Consider the following 22,130-nt stretch of genomic DNA (forward strand, 5'->3'; position numbering starts at 1 on the left):
TCTTGTGAATGTTGATTCATCAAGTGGCTTGGTAAATATGTCTGCAATCTGCTTTTCACTTGGAACAAAATGAAGTTCCACTGTACCTTTCATCACATGTTCCCTAATGAAGAGGTACTTGATGTCAATGTGCTTGGTTCTTGAGTGTTGCACTGAATTTTCAGTAATGGCAATGGCACTTGTGTTGTCACAGAATATAGGAATTTTGTCAACAGTTAGTCCATAGTCAAATAGTTGATTCCTCATCCATAGTATCTGTGCACAGCAACTACCAGCAGCAATGTACTCAGCTTCAGCTGTTGATGTAGAAACATAATTTTGCTTCTTGCAGAACCATGACACAAGCTTGTTCCTTAGAAATTGACAGGTGCCAGTTGTGCTTTTCCTGTCTATTTTGCAGCCTGCATAATCTGCATCTGAGTAGCCAATTAGATCAAAACCAGACTCTCTAGGGTACCAAATTCCTAGATTTGGAGTCCCTTTGAGATATCTGAAGATTCTTTTAATAGCCACTAAGTGAGATTCTTTAGGGTCAGCTTGAAATCTAGCACAGAGACATGTAGAAAACATTATATCAGGTCTACTAGTAGTTAAATATAAAAGTGAGCCAACCATGCCTCTATAACTTGAAATGTTCACAGACTTTTCAGCCTTGTTTAATTCAAGCTTGGTGGCAGTGGTCATGGGAGTTTTTGCAGATGAACAGTCCATTAAGTCAAACTTCTTTAAAAGATCATAAATATATTTAGTTTGACTAATGAAAATTCCACCACTAACTTGTTTAACTTGTAAACCAAGAAAATAAGTTAGCTCTCCCATCATGCTCATTTCATAGTTACTTTGCATTAACTTAGCAAAATTTTTACAAAACTTATCATCTGTAGATCCAAATATAATATCATCTACATAAATTTGAACAAGTATTGTAGAGCCATTAACATTTCTAAAGAAAAGAGTTTTGTCAACAGTACCTCTTGTGAAGTGATTATCTAGAAGAAATTTTGACAAAGTCCCATACCAGGCTCTAGGTGCTCGCTTTAGTCCATAGAGTGCTTTCAACAGATAATACACATAGTCTGGAAAGTTTGGATCTTCAAATCTTGGAGGTTGGCTTACATAAACTTCTTTCTCCAATTCCCCATTTAGAAATGCACTCTTGACATCCAGTTGATAGACTTTGAAATTGGCATGGGCTGCATAGGCTAGAAAGATTCTGATGGCTTCAAGTCTGGCAACTGGAGCAAATGTCTCATCAAAATCTATTCCCTCTTGTTGAGAATAGCCTTTAGCAACCAATCTGGCTTTATTCCTTATGACAATGCCATTTTCATCCATCTTGTTTCTGAATACCCATTTTGTGTCAATAGAACTCTTGTTCTTTGGCTTGGGTACCAGCTTCCATACTTTGTTCCTCTCAAATTGGTTTAGCTCCTCTTGCATTGCTAAAATCCAATCTGGATCCAATAGAGCTTCTTCCACTCTCTTAGGTTCCTCCGGTGATAGAAAGCTATTATACAGACATTCATCTTGAGTAGCCCTTCTAGTTTGCACTTTAGATGTAGCATCACCAATGATCAGTTCAAAAGGATGATTCTTGGTCCATTTCCTTTGAGGTGGTAGATTAGCTCTAGATGAGGTTGCCTCAGTATTGTCATGATGTGAGATAGAATGTTGATTGGTTGAAACTCCCCCTGAGTTGCTGATCCTTTGAAAGGAATTGGGAGCTCTATCAACCGATGAAGTGAATTGATTATCCGTTGACAGACTGTGGTCAACGGATGCTTTATTGTGAACTTCAACGGATGATGCACTTTGTCTTTCAACGGATGCTGCATTACTTCTTTCAACGGAAGCTGAATTATGACTTTCAACGGATGCAGCATTCTGTGCATTATTCAAAGGCAGATTTTGAATTCTTCTTGAGATGCCTTCTTCATCATTCTCATCTTCACTATCATCACAATATATCTCAATATTGTCAAATTTGAGTCCTTCATGATGTCCCTCATCTGTTAGTCCATCAATCTTTTTATCATCAAACACAACATGCACAGATTCCATGACAATGTTGGTTCTTAGATTGTAGACCCTATATGATTTTCCAGCAGAATAACCAACAAATATTCCTTCATCAGCCTTTGCATCAAACTTCCCTTTGTGATCAGGTTGATTCCTTAAGATGTAGCATTTGCAACCAAAGACATGCAGAAAGTTTAAAGTTGGTTTTCTTCTCTTGAATAATTGATAGAGAGTCATACCTTTTGCCTAATTGATTAGAGAAATATTCTGAGTGTAACATGCACAGTTAACAGCCTCAGCCCAAAAATAAGTTGGGAGTTTTGACTCTTCAAACATTGTCCTTGCAGCTTCAATTAGTGATCTGTTCTTCCTTTCCACCACACCATTTTGTTGTGGAGTCCTTGGAGCTGAGAACTCATGCATGATCCCATTTTCTTCACAGAACAACTTCATGGTTGAATTCTTGAACTCAGTTCTATTGTCACTCCTTATATTCCTTACTTTGAAATCAGGATGATTGTTGACTTGCTTGATATGATTGATAATGATTTCACTAGCTTCATCCTTTGATCCAAGAAAATAAACCCATGAAAACTTTGAGAAATCATCTACAATCACTAGGCAATATCTTTTCCTTGAAATTGACAATACATTGACTGGTCCAAAAAGATCCATGTGTAGCAGTTGTAATGGTTCATCAATTGCAGATTCAAGCTTCTTACTGAATGATACTTTCTTTTGCTTTCCTTTCTGACAAGCATCACACAGTCCATCCCTTGTGAATTCTACTAGAGGCATTCCTCTAACTAAATCCTTTTTGACTAGATCATTCATTGTCTTGAAATTCAAGTGGGACAACTTCTTGTGCCATAGCCAACTTTCAAATGGACTTGCTTTGCTGAAAAGATAAGTAATAGATTATGCATCTGTAGAGTTGAAGTCAGCTAAATACACATTCCCTTTTCTAAATCCAGTTAGAACCAATTTATTGTCCTTCTTACTTGTGACAATACAGGCTTCAGAATTGAAGGAAACAGTATTCCCTCTGTCACATAATTGACTGATGCTCAATAAGTTGTGTTTGAGACCATCAACCAATGCAACTTCATCCATGATGACATTTTCTTTTGAAATCAAGCCATATCCCATAGTGAATCCTTTGCTGTCATCTCCAAAGGTTATGCTAGGGCCAGCTCTCTCCTTAAACTCTGTGAGCAGGGTGAAATCTCCTGTCATGTGTCTTGAACAGCCACTGTCCAAGTACCATAGATTCCTTCTTTTTCCCTGCACACAACAAAATCAATCAAGTTGATTTTGGTACCCAAGTTTCCTTGGGTCCAGCCTTGTTAGTCTTTTTCCTAGACTTCATTCCTCCTGCATCTTTTGACTTAGGTAACTTTGGGTCAACCTTGGTCTCAGATGTAGTTGGTTGAAGTGTAGGGTTAGTCACAGAATCATTTAGCACATTTGATTGAATTTGATAAGGCATAGATTGTGCAAACATATTATTCCACATAGGCATATTGTATGGCATTTGAGGCATACTAAATGCAGTAAAATAAGGATTATTAATATATGGCATGTTTGCAAAATGTGCATGGGGATTCTGATGAGACATAACAGGCATAGCATGCAGAGGTGACATAGACATGTTAGGCATGGAGGAATTTGAAGGTATGGGGGCATTCTTAACAGATTTGCAGTTATCAGATAGATGATTAACACTTTTACAATGCACACAGCTTTTTCTGGGAGCATACTTGTCAGGTGTGTAATTGTTATGTTTGTTAATCCCTACCTTCCCATTTCTTTTGGATTTTCTTTTAGTTTCCTTTTTATCCTCAACCAACTTAAGCCTATTTTTCAGCTGATCTAAAGTAATGTGTCTTATATTCACCTTACTGGCATCTTTGGATGTGCTAGCTCCTTCTTTGACAAAGTTCTTGAAAGTTGAACCATCCTTCTTATTGAGATTTTTATTTTTAAAAATACTTGCCTGTTTTAATTGATGAGCCTTCAACGGATGCTCTTTTTCTTCCTTCAATGGATAACTTTCATCATCCGTTGATTCCACATCCGTTGACAATCTATCAATTAATTCTAACTCCTTTTTGTTTTTCCTCCAGGCATCCTCACAGAATGATTCAATTCCCTGAACCTTGGCAATCTGAACACTAACATCCCTAGATGTTTTCCATGCCTTGATTACGTCTTGCTCACTTTCTAACTGTTTAGAAAGAATTTCTATTTTCTTAATAGCTTCTTCTAGTTCACTCTCAACAGTCAAGCATTTAAGTTTAATCTTTTCAAGCTCAATTACCTGATCCTCTAACACAGCATTCCTATCACTTAAAAACACATTATTTTCTTTGATCCTAGTGTTTTCTTTAGCTAGTGATTTAAGGGAAACACGCAAATGATATAATTCATTGGACATATCATTTATGGCTTCATTGCATTCATTTTTAGAAAGCTGAGAGAGATCAGTAGTAATTACCTGGTTGCTTGATGAACTAGTTTCATTTTCATTAGAATTAGCCATCAGGGCTAGGTTGACATACTCCATATCATCATCTTCATTGACTCCATCTGCTGCCCAATCGTCTTGAGTGAGAAAAACTCTTTCCTTTTGTTTGAGCAAATCAAAATACTTCTTTTTGTAATCAACTTGCTCAAATTTCTTCTTATCAGAGGTTGGCTTCCTACACTCACTTGCAAAGTGTCCACTAATGCCACAATTATAACATTTGAACTTGGATTTGTCCACCATGTTTTTGTTTGGCTTAGTGAATTTTGTATTTTTCTTGAATTTCATCTTTGCAAACCTCCTGGACAGAAAAGCCAGATGTTCATCAACATCATCAGAGTCATCCAGACTAGAATTGTCTTCATCCTCAGCTACTTGCTCCTTACCCTTGCTTGATTCTGATTTGCTTGTGCCAATTTTGAGACTTGGCATTGTCTTCTCCTCATTCCTGGCTTCAATCTTCTCACTGTCAGCTACAAGTGCAACTGTTCCTCCTTTTCTCTTTCCCTTTTCCAGCAGCTCATCCTGCTCCATTTCAAGTTCATAAGTCTTCAAAATTCCATATAATCTTTCAAGTGTGAAGTTCTTATAATCTTGAGAATTTCTTAGAGAGACAGTCATAGGCTTCCATTCCTTTGGTAGAGACCTCAGAAATTTTAAGTTGGAATCCTTGACTTGGTACACTCTACCATACAGCTTCAATCCATTTAACAGTTTCTGAAATCTGTTGAAGGTATCATTTAATGATTCTCCTTCTTCAAAGTGAAAATATTCATACTGTTGAATAAGAAGCTGCATCTTGTTCTCTCTAACCTGCTCAGTACCTTCACAGATGATTTGTACAGTATCCCAAACTTCCTTTGCAGTTTGGCTATTGATAACATTGTCAAACATATCTTGATCTAAGCCATTGAACAAAATGTTCATGGCTTTCTTGTCCTTGCGGATTTCTTCCATGTCTTCAATAGTCCATTCTGCTTTTGGCTTGGGAATGGACTGTCCAACGGCAACTGTTGCAGTAGCCGCTGTGGCCACTTTGTGAGGGATGTGAGGACCATTTTCAATACAGTTGATGTATCTTTCATCTTGAGAAAGAAGATGTAAATGCATCTTCACTTTCCAGTGATGATAGTTATCTTTTTCCAGGACTGGAATCTTTATACCAATATCCTTCCTAGCAGGAGGATTCTTCTGTGCACTCATGATGTTAGCAGAATAGATCTTTAAAGTCTTTGTATGTTAAGAGCTTGCTCTGATACCAATTGTTATTCCCAGTGGACTAACAATGAGATTTACAGAAGGGGGGTTGAATGTAAATCTCAAAACTTTTTTTTTTTTTAAGTTTTGAGCAGTTTCTAAGGCTAAGTGTTTTAGTGAGCAAATGTGTGTGAATTGCTTGAAGCTAATACATACAGATATATATTCAAACACAAATGTAAAGCACACAAAGAACTTAAAAACTTTTGTGGTGGATTTGTTGTTCCACCAGAGATGTGTTATTTCAGAAAATCTGTGATTCAAAGAATTAAATCACAGCTGCTTCCTAGTACAAACTAGATGATTTTCTCTCTGGATTTTTCTAAACAGCTCTGGAAAATTCGCATCTAATTACTAGCTGCTACTTGGTTTATATATCACCTAGTTTACAAGTGAAGACAAAACTGTAAAATACAATTAAAAGGCTCTTCACATGTTTCTTCTTCATTTCTCTATCCAATGCAATTTAGGTTTAGCTGTTAATCTTTGAATACTCCCTTGTTTGCACCAGAATGGAAATGCTGCATTTTATTGTTTCCTCCTAGAGGCTGCCACATTCCAGTTTGTCTCTGTCAACCCATGTGCCTCTGTCAGCTTATGAATTATCACTATCAACTGCTATTGAACTAAGCATCCGTTGAAGCTTTCATCCGTTGATGCCTTATCCATTGAGGCTTTATCCGTTGAAGCTTTATCCGTTGATGCATTAGCAGTTGAAGTCTTATCCGTTGAAGCACTTATCCGTTGATGGATATTATCCGTTGAAGCTTTAGAGACATCCGTTGAAGCTTTATTTCTTATCCGTTGAAGGTCTTCAATATCAGTTGATACTTCTTCACTTATACAAAATTACAAGGCATGAAATATTTACAATTAGCCCTCCTATTTGCATATCCACTAGTAGTCAACATGACTGATAATTTCCCACAACATCTAAGAATTACAACTTGAATCCAGAGAATGAAATGTGCTACAATACTAAACTTATTTCTAAGTAAAGCTACTCCTTCAACGGATAGCCAAGATGGTCTTATCCGTTGAGGCTACAAACACTAGATTTCTACTTAAGTGTTTTGTTTAACTTATCATCAAACTAATACACATATTCCTAACATCACGTGAAGTGGCTTAAATATAAAAACCGGGTCTCTGTTACCATTGCATGAAAGAAGAGAGATATGGGCGGTCCCTCCTTGTCGGGACTGTCCCATTTAATTATTTTATATATTTTTAATATCAGTCATGTATTTAAAGTCATCCAGCAGGCATTATTTTACCTTTTCAGTTTATATATACTCACTGATTGCTTTTCCAATGTTAATATAATGTATACATTTCAAAGGTAAACTTTAAAAATGGTAACATTTTTCCCTATAAACACTCAATTCTCATACCTTATTCATAATCTTTACATTCTAAAAAAAAAAAAAATTGGGAAAAGATAAATCCAAACAATTGCAACAATCCTCCACCTTCAAATTCTCAAAATTCAAACCCTCAATTTTCATACCCATATCCAAATTCCTTTTCTGAAAAACCACAAAATTATAATTTTAATTCTCAAAATCTGAATTTACCATACCAATTTCCATTTAATCAGAATTCTCAATTTCCATTTTCTCAGAATTTTCAATTTCCATTTCCTCCATTTTCAAATCCATAATTTGAAACTCAACAAACACCCAACAATAGTCAAAATTCTCCACGTGCGCAAGTGCCGGCTTTTGGTCACGGAAACATTATCGATCTAAATGATGATTGTGAAGAAATTGAAGATTTTAAAAAAAATTACCGGTCAGTGGAAGTGAGTTGAAGATAAACTCTTAGTAAGTGCATGTTTGAATGTGTCAATTGATCCACTAGTCGGTACTGATCAAAAAGCCGAAGCATTTTGGGAGCGAATTCATCAATATTGTGAGATAATCCTGGCGTCAATAAAAGAGGAGTTGTGGCAAAGAAAAAAGGTGGCAAAGAATAAATGAAGGTGCTCAGAAATTTGGTGCGAGTTATGATGAGGCTCAGTGAAAAATCGGGAGCGGTTCAAACTTGGACAACATAATTGAGAAAGCTCACGAAGATCATTTAACTAATTACAAGAAAAGTCTAACTTTGAGCTTCATTGGCGTGAGCTTCGTAGACATCCCAAGTGGAGAATTCCTCCAACTAGTACAAGTTCTAAAAGAACTAAAATAAGTTGTTAGGTCACACACACTGTAAAACGGGGTTGAATACAGTGTATAGTACAATCAAATCGAATTAAGAACACAAGTATGAAACACATAATAATCTTATTAATAAAACAGTATTACAATGAAACTGTTCTCTCTCAGTGATGAGCAAATATCACGAGAGCTGCTAGGGTTACAATGAATAATATTCTCGATTAAGATAACACTTATAGTGTAAACCCTATGCTGTGTTTATATAGACACACAGTTACAAGATAATCTTCTAATTGATATCGAATATGATTCTGTGTCCTAAAATATATCAACTAGTTATCTTTTCTTCCAAGTATTCTATTCTTCATAGAATTCTTCTCCATGCATATCTCTTCTTGTTTTAGTCTTGATCTTCTTTCCTTTCAATCAGCCACCTTCCTTATCTGAATGTCTTCTTAAATCTTGATATTATCTCCTGATAAATATCTTCTGATATCTTAAGTTCTGACTTCAGTATAAGTATTGATTTCCAGTTAAGTCCTGATTTGTCCTGTTAGTCAAGATCTAAAAACTAAACACAAATCATTATTAGACATGACATCACAAATATATCTAACAGAAGTAGTTCTGGAGCTTACTCATCTGAAGGAAATAACGATACATTAACATGTGAAGAATCTGAACTGCTTCGTCCCCCTTGTACAAAAGCTGCAACTAAAAGAAAGGGAAAAGGGAAGGCTAGAGATGCAGAAGTTGATGAATGGGAATCTTTACAAGTTAATCAAGAAAGAAAAATGGATATAATGGATAAATTAAATGAAATTCGGCTAAGAGAGCTTGAGGCAAAATAATCTGAGATAGATTTACAAGTCATTATGGCAGATACTACTAATATGAATGACGCTCAGCTGAAGGCTCATGCAAAATTGCTTGAGAAAATTATGGCAAAAAACTAAAGTTTGTATTTTCAAATTTATTTTTGTTCGTTTGTAAGCTAGCCGTTGAAATCTAGTATTTGTTTGTAAACTAGCTATTAGAAAGTAGCATTTGTTTTTGTTTGTTTGTATGTTAGTTGTTGGAAGCTAACAAACAAACAAATTATGTAAAGGCATGTCTTTTATCGTATTGTGGATGCAGTTTCAAATTATGATCCACACTTTCAACAGAGAATTAATGCAGTAGGAAGAAAAGGTTTATCACCTTTACAAAAATGCACTACAGCAATGCGTATGTTGTCATATGGTGTATCTGCTGACGATGTTGATGACTACGTTCGTATTGAAGAGATTACTGCCGTTGAATGCTTGAAAAAATTCGTATCCAATGTAATTACGATTTTTAGGGTGAATACTTACGAAAGACGAACTCGAATAACATGCAACACCTATTACAGTCGGGTGATGCTCGTGGCTTTTCTGGTATGATGAGAAGTATTGATTGCATGTACTGGCAATGGAAAAATTGTCCAAAAGTATGGAAGGGAATGTTCATGAGTGGTCATAAAGGAGTTGCAACAATTATATTAGAAACAGTTGCTTCATCTGATTTATGGATATGGCATGTATTTGTTGGAGTTGCTGGATCAAATAATGACATAAATGTTTTAGATCGTTCACCAGTATTTGATGATGTGCTACAAGGTCGTGCTCCTGATGTAAATTTTACTATCAATGAAAACAATCATAATATGGGATATTACTTAACCGATGGAATATATCCTGAATGGTCAAAATTCGTTAAAACGATACCCCGTTCACAAAGTGAGAAAAGGAAATTATTTTCAAAATATCAAGAAAGCCAACCGAAAAGACGTTGAACGAGCGTTTGGTATATTACAGTCCTGTTTCCCAATTGTATGTGGTCCAACACGCTTTTGGGACAGAGCATATTTTGGGAATAATCATGAGAGCATGCATTATAATACAGAATATGATCGTTGAAGACGAGAAGGACACATATGCCACTCAATTTGGTCCACTACCAACTTATGACGATGCAACAAATGGCTTATCGGAACCAAATTTGGATGAAGAACCTTTTGTCCCGCATGAAACCTATATTCAAATCAGTATGCAAATGCGTGATAAACAGATACATCGTCAGCTACAAAATTACTTGGTTGAGCATATCTTTCAGTTCCATAATAATCGTTTTCCTGTATGCTATTTTTTATTTCATGGTTTTTAATAATATGATACAATTTAATTACCAGGACATGTTTTTTAATTTAATAATATTTTTAAAATTTTTAATCACTTTAATTTTATTATTACAATTTTAATATTAATAAAATAAATTTAAAATCAAATTATAAAATAATTTTACTAAATATATAATATTAAAGGCCCTACAAAATGTGAAAAGTGAGTTTTGCGTTGAATGGATTGGGTGAGTTTTGCATTGAATGGATTGGGTTCATTTTTTTACAAATCCACTTCGGGGTGAGGTGGTTATTTTATGTGAGTGGGGGCAGGGCAAGTAACCCCATCGCAACCTATGCTCTTAGTAACCAAACAAGGAAATCCATCTGGTAATCGAATCTCCTTTTTTGTGAAAGGATCGAGCCGATTGTCTAGCCCCGTATCGTTGTTCCTTAATAAAAACCATCCTTGCTTTGTGAACAATGTTTCTCTGTAGTTAAAGATGGCGGTGAAATATATTGCACCTCTCTCCAGTTGCAGTACTAATAAATTCACATCTGCCCTGACATTTTAAATCCTTAATTATCAGCCAGGGAGGTGACTCCCTGCATACTCTAGCATCCTTAAAGTTCAGTAATGTTGCATCACGCCAATCCTTGCAGACAGAAGCAAAACTAAGATTGTTTGTGAAATCTAATTTATCTTTTATCATCCAGAAAAGTATTGTTGGCAGATTTGAGAAATCAGCGAGCCCTTTCTTATGTTTTACATCTTTACTAGGACTTTAGTTCTCTTTAGTACTTTTGTTAAATTACCTTGATGGCTTGTGGCCTTTTCTATTTCTATTGCGGCCTTTAGATTTTATGTTCTTTTTTTGAAAAAAAAAATACTACTCCGGAGGAGTAGATACTCATCACAGAAACTCATAGTTTCTGAATGAAGGTCAAATTACAAAATGCAGTTAAAGTATATTAGCCAAATGACCCTCCTAATTTTCTGTGCAAGCACTTTGACACTTAATCATCTTCTAGGTTTTTGTTAATCATCTTCTAATTTTTTGTGCATACGGATGACTTGAAATGTATACATGTATATATTATAATATTTTAACCGTTAATTCATTTAACTTGTATTCACAGTACAACTAATAATACATTGAACTTATATTTTACACATAATACATTTAACCCGATATAATTTTCATTTTGACTTATATTTACAATACACCTGTTAAACTTATATTTTACACATAATATATTTAATCTGATATAATTTTCATATTAACTTATATTTACAATGCACTTAATAATACAATGAACTTATATCTTACACATTATACAATTAATCTCATATAACTTTCATATTCTATCTCACCTAATAAATATGTGACTAACTCTTATTTTTTTATTTATATCTCTCTTTAAAATATCTTACTATAATCTGCTAATTTTCAATCTATCACCTGACCCGGGAGTAAGAAGAGAGCTTCATTAGAGCTTCATCATCATATTCAATCCATCATTTAACCGCGAGCAAGAAGAGAGCTTCATCATCCTTAACTAAGGCGACTTAAAGATTTTGTCCATTTTTTTTCAAGTCTTGTCCATTTTTTTAATAAACAACAACTTCATATTTTTTTGCTCTTTTGATGATATTGTTATTTTTTTATTGAGAAATCTATCTAATATGTGTTAAATTAATAAATTACTTTATCTTTATGTCCATTTTTAATCATTAATTGTAAACATGTGTTCTAGTTAATTTTTAACTAACATATGCTCTTTTGATGGTAATATCTTTTTCTTGGAAAATTTGTATAGTTTTGCTAAAATTAATAGATAACTTTATATTTATATCCTTTGCTAGTCACTGATTATAAATATATATTGTAGTTAAATTTTTAGCTAATTTATGTCCTTTTGATGGTACTCTTTTTTTTTCTGGGAAAATTTGTATAATATGTGCTAAATTAATATATAACTTTATTTTTATGTCATTTTTTATTCAATAGTTATAGATATGTGTTGTAGTTAATTTTTAACTAATTTAAAAATAAATATGTATATGAATATTAAATAGCTATTAATACATGCATGTAATGTAAGATAGAGTAGTGTTTTCACACTATTTGTTTTATATTTTTTCAACTAATTTATAATAAGTGTAGTGTTTTTGAAACAACCCGCAATTCCGGACTATTAATTCTAAATCAAAACTAAAATAAAATACAATTATTAATCCACAATTCTATTACAATGGTGACTATTACAAAAACGCAGCCAACGGAAGGGGTCCAAAAGTCAATCTACTCCAATTCTAACTCCTCGAACTTGAATGTTATCCATCTCGAATCTTATGATAAAACCTGAAATTGAAAGGGGTGAGCTACAAAGCCCAGCAAGAAACCAATCGATCCAACTAGTAGACCAAGTAACATGAACACATATAACAAAATACGATAATCTATATGATACGATGTACAATATACGAAACAAACACTTTCGATACACTTTCATATTCTTATTCGATACACATAGCACATAAATAACAATAATTCAAAATCAACAATCCATGCCACGACCACTACAACACGGTGATAACGGTCCTAAATTTTCTGAAAACTGTCACTACAATCCGGTGACTACGGTCCTAAGTTCTTATTCGATATTTTCACAAACCATGGCACAAATCAAAGATCTCAAATTATCGTCTAGACACCACACATACACAACAATACATATAACTTAAGACATAATACTCTCAAATATACAATCACTTAGCCCAAGTTTTGATAATGAAATATACACGTATTACACGATTTTGAAAATCTAGCAAGATCGATCGAAAACTTACCTCGAAATCTGACCAGATCTGAATTTACCCTTTTTGACCATCTAAACGACGTTTTCTTGGAAAACACAAAATATGAAAGTTGTAGATAACGAAAAGACCTTTCCGGAAAGTACAGAATCAACAAATTCTGACTTACGATGAATTTTCTACGAATTTTACAAGATTGCTGATTTTGGTGTAAAAGAGCCCTACGAATTTTAATAATTAAAACGAGAAGGACGAATATGATCTATTTATAACCATACAAAACCCTATATCTTAACCTACAAGTTATCCATATTAGAATCTGATCCAAATTTTAGGCCCATTAGTTTAATCCAATTTTAAATCCTAGTCCTTATTTAATTTTAATACTTTTTATTCTATTATTCCTATTATTAATCTAATTTTAAAAAATTACAGGATATTACATACTACCCTCCTTAAAAAGAATTTGGTCCCCAAATTCACAACAATCTTAAAATTTGTGACACGATTACCCCTTGATCGACCAAAGGTCAAACTATGGTCCACAAGATCGAATCCTAGGAAATCTACTAGTCCGGACATCCTGCTCTGATACCAATTGTAACAGCCCGCACTTCCGGACTATTATATCTAAATCAAAACTAATACAAAATCCAATTATTAATCAAAAATTCTATTACAGAGGTGACTACTACAAAAGCGCAGCTAAAAGCGAAAGTCCAAAAGTCATTCTAGTCCAATCCTAAGTCCTCGAACTCCAATCATATCCAACTCGAATCTTAAACAACACCTGAAAGATAAAAAAGATGAGCGGCAAAGCCCAGTAAGTACAAATTGACTAACTATTTAACCGGAAAATAATGGGTGTTTTAATAAAGCGATTTTTCTCAAAACAATAATAATTTTGTAAAATATTTTCTAAAATAAATTTTAACCCAAAGTTTTATATTTTAAAATCCAGAATTTAAAACAGAAGAGAGCAGATTTTTATAACAGATCATAACAAAGTAAAACAGAACGAAACGATAATTCTTATAAATACCACCGTCTTGATCTACGGCCACACTTTGCCAGTAGTCGGCATCTTATTCTTATTCTTATTCTCATATACCACACTTTGCCGGTGGTCGGCATCTAAAGTTCAATAATTACGCGCCCTTAATAGGTATCTAAAGTTGCACACTTGTGCGCCTAATAAGGGTATCTAAGACTAGTTCCGGAACTATAGCGTAAATTACGAACGAGTTCGAAAACGTAGAAACTAGGTTTCAAAAAATTCTCGTATCTTATTTCTTATACAGTTCGAAAAAGAATTCTTATATCTTATACGAAATTCGAAAATCAAAGTATCAAAACTTTTCCGAAAATAAAAGTAAGTCAAAAAGTACTTACCTCAAAACCTGACCAGATCTGAATTTACCCTTTTTGACCCTCTAAACGACGTTTTCTTGGAAAACACAAAATATGAAAGTTGTAGATAACGAAAAGACCTTTCCGGAAAGTCCAGAATCAACAAATTCTGACTTGCGATGAATTTTCAACGAATTTTACAAGATTGCTGATTTTGGTGTAAAAGAGCCCTAATAATTAAAAAGAGAAAGACGAATAGAATCTATTTATAACGATACAAAATCCTATATCTTAACCTACAAGTTATCCATATTAGAATCTGATCCAAATTTTAGGCCTATTAGTCTAATCCAATTTTAAATCCTAGTCCTTATTTAATTTTAATACTTTTTATTCTATTATTCCTATTATTAATTTAATTTTAAAAATTACAGGATATTACATTTTTCACACCATTTGGTTTATCTTTTTTTTTTTTAAATTAAATTTTAGTTTTCTGCATTTTTTGTAATCTATGCAATCTCCATTAAATATAAAATAATTTTTCAAAATGCATATATGTGTTTGGCACCATTTTTTTTGCCCGAGTAGAATTAAGTTACAACATTAATTAATAAATTTATATATATATATGTATGCATATTGTAAATTAATTAAATTATGTAATGTATTCAGTCTTGATTAATAAATTTAATTACTAATTAATAACATAATAATTAAAAAGGTATATAACATATATATTGGCCAGCTTATAATATTACGTAGTAATCAGGAAAAGTATACATGTATACATTAATTAGGGTTGAATCATTTATTGAGCACGAGGGGCTTTAACGTAATCTAACCAAACTGCATTTGGCAAAAGTGACCTGCATTTGGCACCACCCAAAAACTTAGCCCGGAGTTTTAAAAAGAAAAAAAAAGTGCAAGTTAACTAAAATACTTTCATTTTTCCTCGTAGTTGTGCTCCCGAGTTTTTAAAAGGAACAAAAAATGAATAAAAATTTGAGACACTTTCACTCTAAAACTTTCACTCCAAAAATGGAATGAAAATATTTTACCTCCTAATCACTTGGGAGCAAGGCCTTACTAATGTCCAGTGTTACAGATTTCGGAAATTGGAATTATTCGGTTGAGGTACCGATTTGTGATTTATCGGACAATTTTAAAAAAATCAGATAATGTATCAACGATTTATCAGAAATCGGTCAAATCGAACAAATATTTTTGAGCATTTTGTCAGTAATTTTTGAAAAATCGGCTGATTTCTGTTACAGAGGGCATACCATAGTATAATAAAATTAGGCAAAATATTATATTTCTAAAAATACTCTTATATGGCACAGAAAACAAAGGACAAGGGAAGACCAGAAACTCCTCCAGAAATCTAATGAAGGAAAACCTAAATATAAAAACACAAAACCAAAAAATTTGAGCAACACAATATTATTCTCTTTATTTTTGTCAAGCAGGAACAGGGGGGAGGGGACTTTCCCTCCTTTCTTGTCTTCTTCTTTTTCATTCTTCTTTCAATTTTGTTACAATCATTTTTATAACTTACATTCTTGTTTTTGACCCATCATTGTTACCAGTCCTTCCTAAACTTATTTATTTAATATTTTCTCATCATCTTTGCATGATCATTTGAAAATTTTCAACATCAAGAAAAGGAAAAAAGATGGGCGTGTGTCTTTCGAAGAATAACAATGCAGCACCGGGTATGATCCCAGTCGCGGATGTAAACAAGAAAAATGACAATGCAACAGCAGCTGCTGGTAATGATGATCAGCCAAAACAGCAGCCGCAGAAGCAGCAGATGAAGCCGAAAAGAAAGGCATATGGCAGGAATGTGCCTATTGGCAAGAAAACAAATTTCGGATACGAGAGAGGTTTCGAGAAGAAATACACCGTAGGGAAATTGTTGGGGCATGGCCAGTTTGGGTACACGTATAGTGCTACGGATAATGTTACTGGAGATGTTGTTGCTGTCAAAAAAATTGACAAGAATAAGGTACCATTTCGCTATAATCTTATTTATTTATGGTGCGCGGCATAATTCAGAACATTTTTATTAGTGCGTCCTATACGTGTATTTTGTGCTTGTTTTAATGATCATCAGTGTAATTGTTTACCTTCAATTTTATGTTGTAAACAATGGCTGGTGTTGTATTGTTTTTTCTTTGGAAACTTTAGATAAATCATGTATTTGTGATTATAAAATTAAGATTCACTTCAATAAATATTTGATAAGTACCTATCCACATCCCTGCAATTAATCTTTAATTAAATGAATTTGAGCTTCACCAAAGTTATCTATTCTGGTTTACACTATTTAAATTGCTGCTAAAGACGTGAAATTAGTGAACTTCTTGATTTCCCTATCTTCTGCTGGTTGAGGAGGTATGTGGCTAGTGTCCTCTAGTGCCCAATCCTGGATGGTGGCAATAATTTGTGTAATGTACTTCCTTTTTCATTCTGAAATAAGGTTTGGAGAATATCTGGATGTGTTTGGGACTTTAGACGTGCTTGCTTACCTTGTCGATGATTGTATAGTGTTCTGTATATTTTGCTAATTTGAGGTTATGGGTAGTTTCTGGCTTGGTGGTATTGCTAGCACCAGGAAGTTTCATAGTACAGGTTGATTTAATTTTATTATAAATTGTCTGAGTCTTGGTATGGTTTATGAATTTCCAGTTCATATTACTAGTCTTATTGGTTAAGCAAATCAATTTAAAATATAATTTTTCTTCTCAGCATGTACCTATGACTTTGTTTCTTTTATTTTGTACTGATTTTCCTTGATCCTCTGATGCTTGCTTCTAATGGAGGCTTATTCCGAGTTTAGCCTTCAGACGTAATTTTTTTACTAAAATGGTTAAGGCCTGCTATTTCTGGGAAAAGAAATAGCTGTGCATAGAAAATAGCTGCACCTTAATGTGCATATTCTTAAATCTAATACCATATCATATCAAAAATGATTTTGCATTGTCTGGCAGATGGTCCAACCTATTGCTGTTGAGGATGTCAAGCGCGAAGTCAAAATTTTGCAGGCTTTAAGTGGCCATGAGAATGTGGTTCAGTTCTATAGTGCTTTTGAAGATGATTCTTTTGTCTATATAGTTATGGAGTAAGAACTGCTTCTATGTTACCCCCCCCCCCCCAAAACCACACACACAGAACACATCTATGCTTATAGTATTCTTCTCCTGTTTTTGTGTACAATACTGCAGAGGAAAAGTTGATGAAAAGTTTCTTTTCTTTTGCATCTTATAATTTTTTTTAATGAGTTAAATTCTCTAAGTACACAAGCAGGGAGGCATGAGTGAGAACTTGACCCCATGACCTTGGCCATAACTCAAATTTGGTAGCAGAGTGTCTTGCCACTAAGATATTAGTGGATTCTCGATGTGAAGTTTGTAATCAAGCACATATACATTATACTCTTTTATTGAAAATGTCTATAGATAAAATGTTAAGGTTGTAGCCTCTGCAAAGGCTCTCAAGAGTCTGGGGAAGTTCCAACCGCAAGGCATTTTTTTCCTTCTTAAAGAGGCTGTTTTAAGCCGGTCACCTTAGGAATACTTGCGCATCTACATTGCACGAAACAGGACCTTATGATAGGAACAAAAAATATATGCAATTTAATCAACATGAAAAATTTGCAAGAATTGGATCAAAGTGGCATTAGAACAGAACAAATAAAATTGGTAAAATGGAGTACAAATTAAAGGGACCAGGTACGATATTTGTAAGCCTTTTGAATAAATCTGTCTGACACGTCTTTTTTATATTCAATTAGGCAGCCCTTTCCTTCTGTTTTTTATCATTCTGTCAGTTATACAGATTCTCCAAAATTTTACTACATTTCGCTTTTTTTCTTTTTAGGTTGTGCGAAGGTGGAGAATTGCTGGATAGAATATTGTCGAAGTGAGTAATATATCTTCTTAGTTTGAATGTTGAATCAACAGTCTGCATTTCATTATAAGCATTTTTTATATGAAAAGATACCTGGTTATGAAATTTACAATATATTCCTCTGATCAGAAAAGACAGTCGTTATTCCGAGAAAGATGCTGCCCAAGTTGTGCGGCAAATGCTAAGAGTTGCAGCTGAGTGTCATCTAAATGGTTTGGTGCACCGTGACATGAAACCAGAAGTAAGAATGATTCAAGTGAATTTAATTTTTGCATTAACTACTGGTATTTGTGTTGCTTACCTTATTTACTCGTAAATATCACTCTTGAAATGTCTTGCAGAATTTTCTTTTTAAATCATCAAAAGAGGACTCACCCTTAAAGGCCACAGATTTTGGTTTGTCAGACTTTATAAAACCAGGTATGTGGTAAATTACTGGGTTCTAATTTACTAGTATTTGAAATGGAGAAGGATGACCTTATCACTTTCAATATATAATAATTGTTTTTTTCTGCCTAGTTGGCAATAGATGTAATCGTACTTGCAACATTCTTATTCTATAGATTGTCACTCTTGCAGATTTCTTATTCTCATTCTTAGTCTTTTTAAAAATATATTATGGCTATTGCTAAAGCTAGTGTCTGGCCTTGTGGGCATGTTGTTGATATCCTATGCAGGAAAAAAATTTAAAGACATTGTTGGTAGTGCCTACTATGTTGCTCCGGAAGTGTTAAAACGAAAATCAGGACCTGAATCAGATGTATGGAGTATAGGTGTCATTACCTACATATTACTTTGTGGGCGGCGTCCTTTTTGGGAAAAAACTGAGGACGGCATATTTAAAGAGGCAAGACACATTTCATTTGCTGTCAGAATGTAACTCTGATTTTTCTTCATTTTTTGTTTCACCACTGAGCGATCCATTTGTAAGTTCTAGCAGACTAGTGTTTAAATTTTTTCTCGTATTTTTCTTCTTTGGAGTCTGTCTTTGTGCCTTTTCCTAGGGAACTTTACCTAGGTGTTTCTACCCCCTCCCTCCTCCCTCCTCTTCGCCCCTTGATTTTATTTTTAATACAGATTTTACGAAGCAAGCCTGATTTTCAACGCAAACCGTGGGCCAGCATAAGTGATGGCGCTAAAGATTTTGTAAAGAAACTGTTGGTGAAAGATCCTCGTGCACGACTTACAGCCGCTCAGGCTCTGTGTATGTCTCTACTTGATTTTTAACTTCAGTAGACTCTATATCAAGATATGAGTCAGGAATGTCAGAATAACTTGGTCGTAGCACTACCAATCAATTATCATTCATAAAATATGTGGTAATGATAATAAGCAGCTTAAAATCAGAAAACCTTTCAAATGTCAAACTTCATACAACTATTTTGTCGTAGAGACAACTTCATAAAATTTTCCTGGACAACGGAATTGTGTTAATATCTGTTTCGCAGCGGTAGACTATCGAGGTCAATTTGGTTATCAAACACATTGTGGTTATTATGAAATAAAATGTTAAACAAGTATCCTTAAATATTTCATTTCCATAAGCAATAGCTGTAAAGATTTTGTCAAGAAACTGGCATGGGAGGATCCCTGCATACTGGAGACTATATAGTTCAATTTGGCATTTAACAGATTACAGTCATTATATAATAAAATGTTGAACAAGTATACATAAACATTCATTTCCATCCACCACAGGTATCAGTAGGGACTGGTTAATCAAAATATTTTCTGCATTATTCTTCTTCTGTTTAGGACAGCAACTTAAAAATTATATGTTTTTCCCAGCACATCCATGGGTTAGAGAAGGTGGCGATGCCTCAGAGATTCCTCTGGACATATCTGTTCTATTCAATATGCGGCAATTTGTCACATATAGTCGTCTGAAGCAATTTGCTCTGAGGGTAAACACTTTTTCCTCTTTTGGGACTTGTATGATAGATTTTCAAATAGTACATTTTTTTGAAATTATATTGAAAAGCACCTTTATTATGCCCCAGGCATTGGCTAGTACTCTTGATGAGGAGGAGCTACGTAACCTCAGGGATCAATTCCATGCAATTGATGTTGATAAGAATGGTGCTATTAGTCTTGAAGAAGTGAGACAGGTGCGTTCTGTGTTTTGTTTAAAATATTGTAAAAGCTCCAATTTGTGCAGAATCAAATCTCTGGCTTTTAGTTTAGAGTTAGTTTTTGCTAAATCGCAGAAATACATATTAGGTAGAGGATTTAAGAAAAGAAAGTATAAAAGTGACGTTATGTTTATATTGCAGGCTCTTGCTCAAGATCGCCCTTGGAAGATAAAAGACACGTGTGCTTCGGAGATTCTAAAAGCGGTAAGTCTATATTTTAAAGGAAAACCAAGTTATGTGAGTTGCTTGGATAGTCTATCCATTGATGAATGTACTGTTTATTTAATGAGAAATGTGTTGTTTTAATATTTCATTATTTTATATGATACAATTAAACAAAGAAGAAACATTAAAAGCTATCTTAAATTTGGATCATGCTTCTCTGTTGAAATATCGGAGTTCTAGGTTGCAAGTATATTGAGCAACATAACAATCAGAAGGAATTTTTTTTATTCACTTTCAAAAATATGAATCAAGTGTGTTCTTAAAAAAATAGAAAATTCACAGAAACCTCTTGTTGGGATCTGTTCCTAAGAAAAATAAAATTCACAGAAACCTCTTGCTGTCGAGATCTGCATTTTATATATGGACACTGTTTTCATATTTTCACATTCCATTTACTAGCTTGACATGCGTAGTTTTCATATTTGAACAGTACTGTACAGCTTTCTGATGATTATTTTTGTTGCTCTTGACAGATGGATGGTAACACCGACGGATTTATTGATTTTCCTGAGTTTGTGGCAGCCACTCTCCGTGTTCATCAACTGGAGGAACATGACACAAAAAAGTGGCAACAATTATCACAGGCTGCTTTTGAAAAATTTGATGTTGATAAAGACGGATATATAACTTCTCAAGAACTTAGAATGGTAACCTTAATTAATGTCACCCTTTCCATCACGCATGCTGAAACATTTTTCTTTTAATATTTATTAATCTCATTTGAGTTGCAGTTTTGATGAAATATAATAATGATAATACTTTTAATGAAATAATTTGTTAAGGAATGACTAAACTTGAGCAATGATTTGCAGCATACGGGCTTAAAAGGCTCGATACAGCCACTTCTTAAAGAAGCTGATATTGACAAAGATGGGAAAATAAGCTTAAATGAGTTCCGAAGGCTTTTAAGAACTGCAAGCGTCAATGCATCAGAAGATCACAATAATCCATGTGGTTGTAAAGTTGAAGAATAAACCTATGTGCTTGCTTCAGAAGCATTAAGAGGCAACCTTTTTGGGTACAAATGATGGTGTTCATTTTCAAAGAAAATTTAGCAAGAAACTTGTAATTTTTTGGGACTGTGCAGTCTGATAGCTTTCTTAACTTTTGAGCTTGGACCTCCTGTGCTCAGCTCCTGAGCTTCGGCCTCCTGCATACGACAAAAGTTTTTGTATTCAGACATGGTTATGCAGACAGGCCGCTGAGGAAAAATGAAAAGAAAAAGGGAAGTACATTCTTGTAATGCAGTTTCTTGCACAGGAACATGTGATTACAATCTTTGCAGTAACCACTTAATTTGAATGAAGAAATTTTGACATACTTGGGCTGAATGTGTCAAGTGTTGAGAAGAGTCATTAGTCCATCTGGCTTACTGTTTATGTTGAGTTTTCAATTTTCTTGCTTGAAACACTTACTATGGCTCCTTGACAGAGGTCATGCCAAATTTATTTTAAAATTTTAAATAATTTATTTTAAAAGACTTCATATTAATTATATTGATGATATTATCATCATATGAATTTATGAACCATTCTAAAAAGGCATATTTTCAATTTTATTCCATAAATTAACAACAAAATGA

General features: G+C 34.0%; 2 protein-coding genes across 2 annotated transcripts; both read left to right on the forward strand.

Annotated features, from left to right (window-relative positions):
• Window positions 1–9,188: 9,188 nt before the first annotated feature.
• LOC141659879 (uncharacterized) lies at window positions 9,189–10,680 on the forward strand. Its single transcript, XM_074466807.1, has 4 exons — window positions 9,189–9,290; window positions 9,359–9,619; window positions 9,892–10,122; window positions 10,603–10,680. The coding sequence occupies exons 1-4, from the start codon at window positions 9,189–9,191 to the stop codon at window positions 10,678–10,680; spliced, it is 672 nt and encodes a 223-aa protein (XP_074322908.1).
• Window positions 10,681–15,716: 5,036 nt separating this feature from the next.
• Window positions 15,717–21,868, forward strand: LOC141723807 (calcium-dependent protein kinase 18-like). The gene is made up of 12 exons (XM_074525707.1): window positions 15,717–16,287; window positions 17,273–17,403; window positions 18,162–18,203; window positions 18,321–18,432; window positions 18,533–18,611; window positions 18,869–19,038; window positions 19,269–19,395; window positions 19,980–20,095; window positions 20,192–20,299; window positions 20,465–20,527; window positions 21,022–21,195; window positions 21,361–21,868. Exons 1-12 carry the CDS (start codon window positions 15,955–15,957, stop codon window positions 21,520–21,522), a joined length of 1,617 nt encoding a protein of 538 aa, XP_074381808.1. The 5' UTR covers window positions 15,717–15,954; the 3' UTR covers window positions 21,523–21,868.
• Window positions 21,869–22,130: the final 262 nt, after the last annotated feature.

Source organism: Apium graveolens, chromosome 5 (genome assembly GCF_009905375.1).
Source record: "Apium graveolens cultivar Ventura chromosome 5, ASM990537v1, whole genome shotgun sequence".
Classification (NCBI taxonomy): domain Eukaryota; kingdom Viridiplantae; phylum Streptophyta; class Magnoliopsida; order Apiales; family Apiaceae; genus Apium; species Apium graveolens.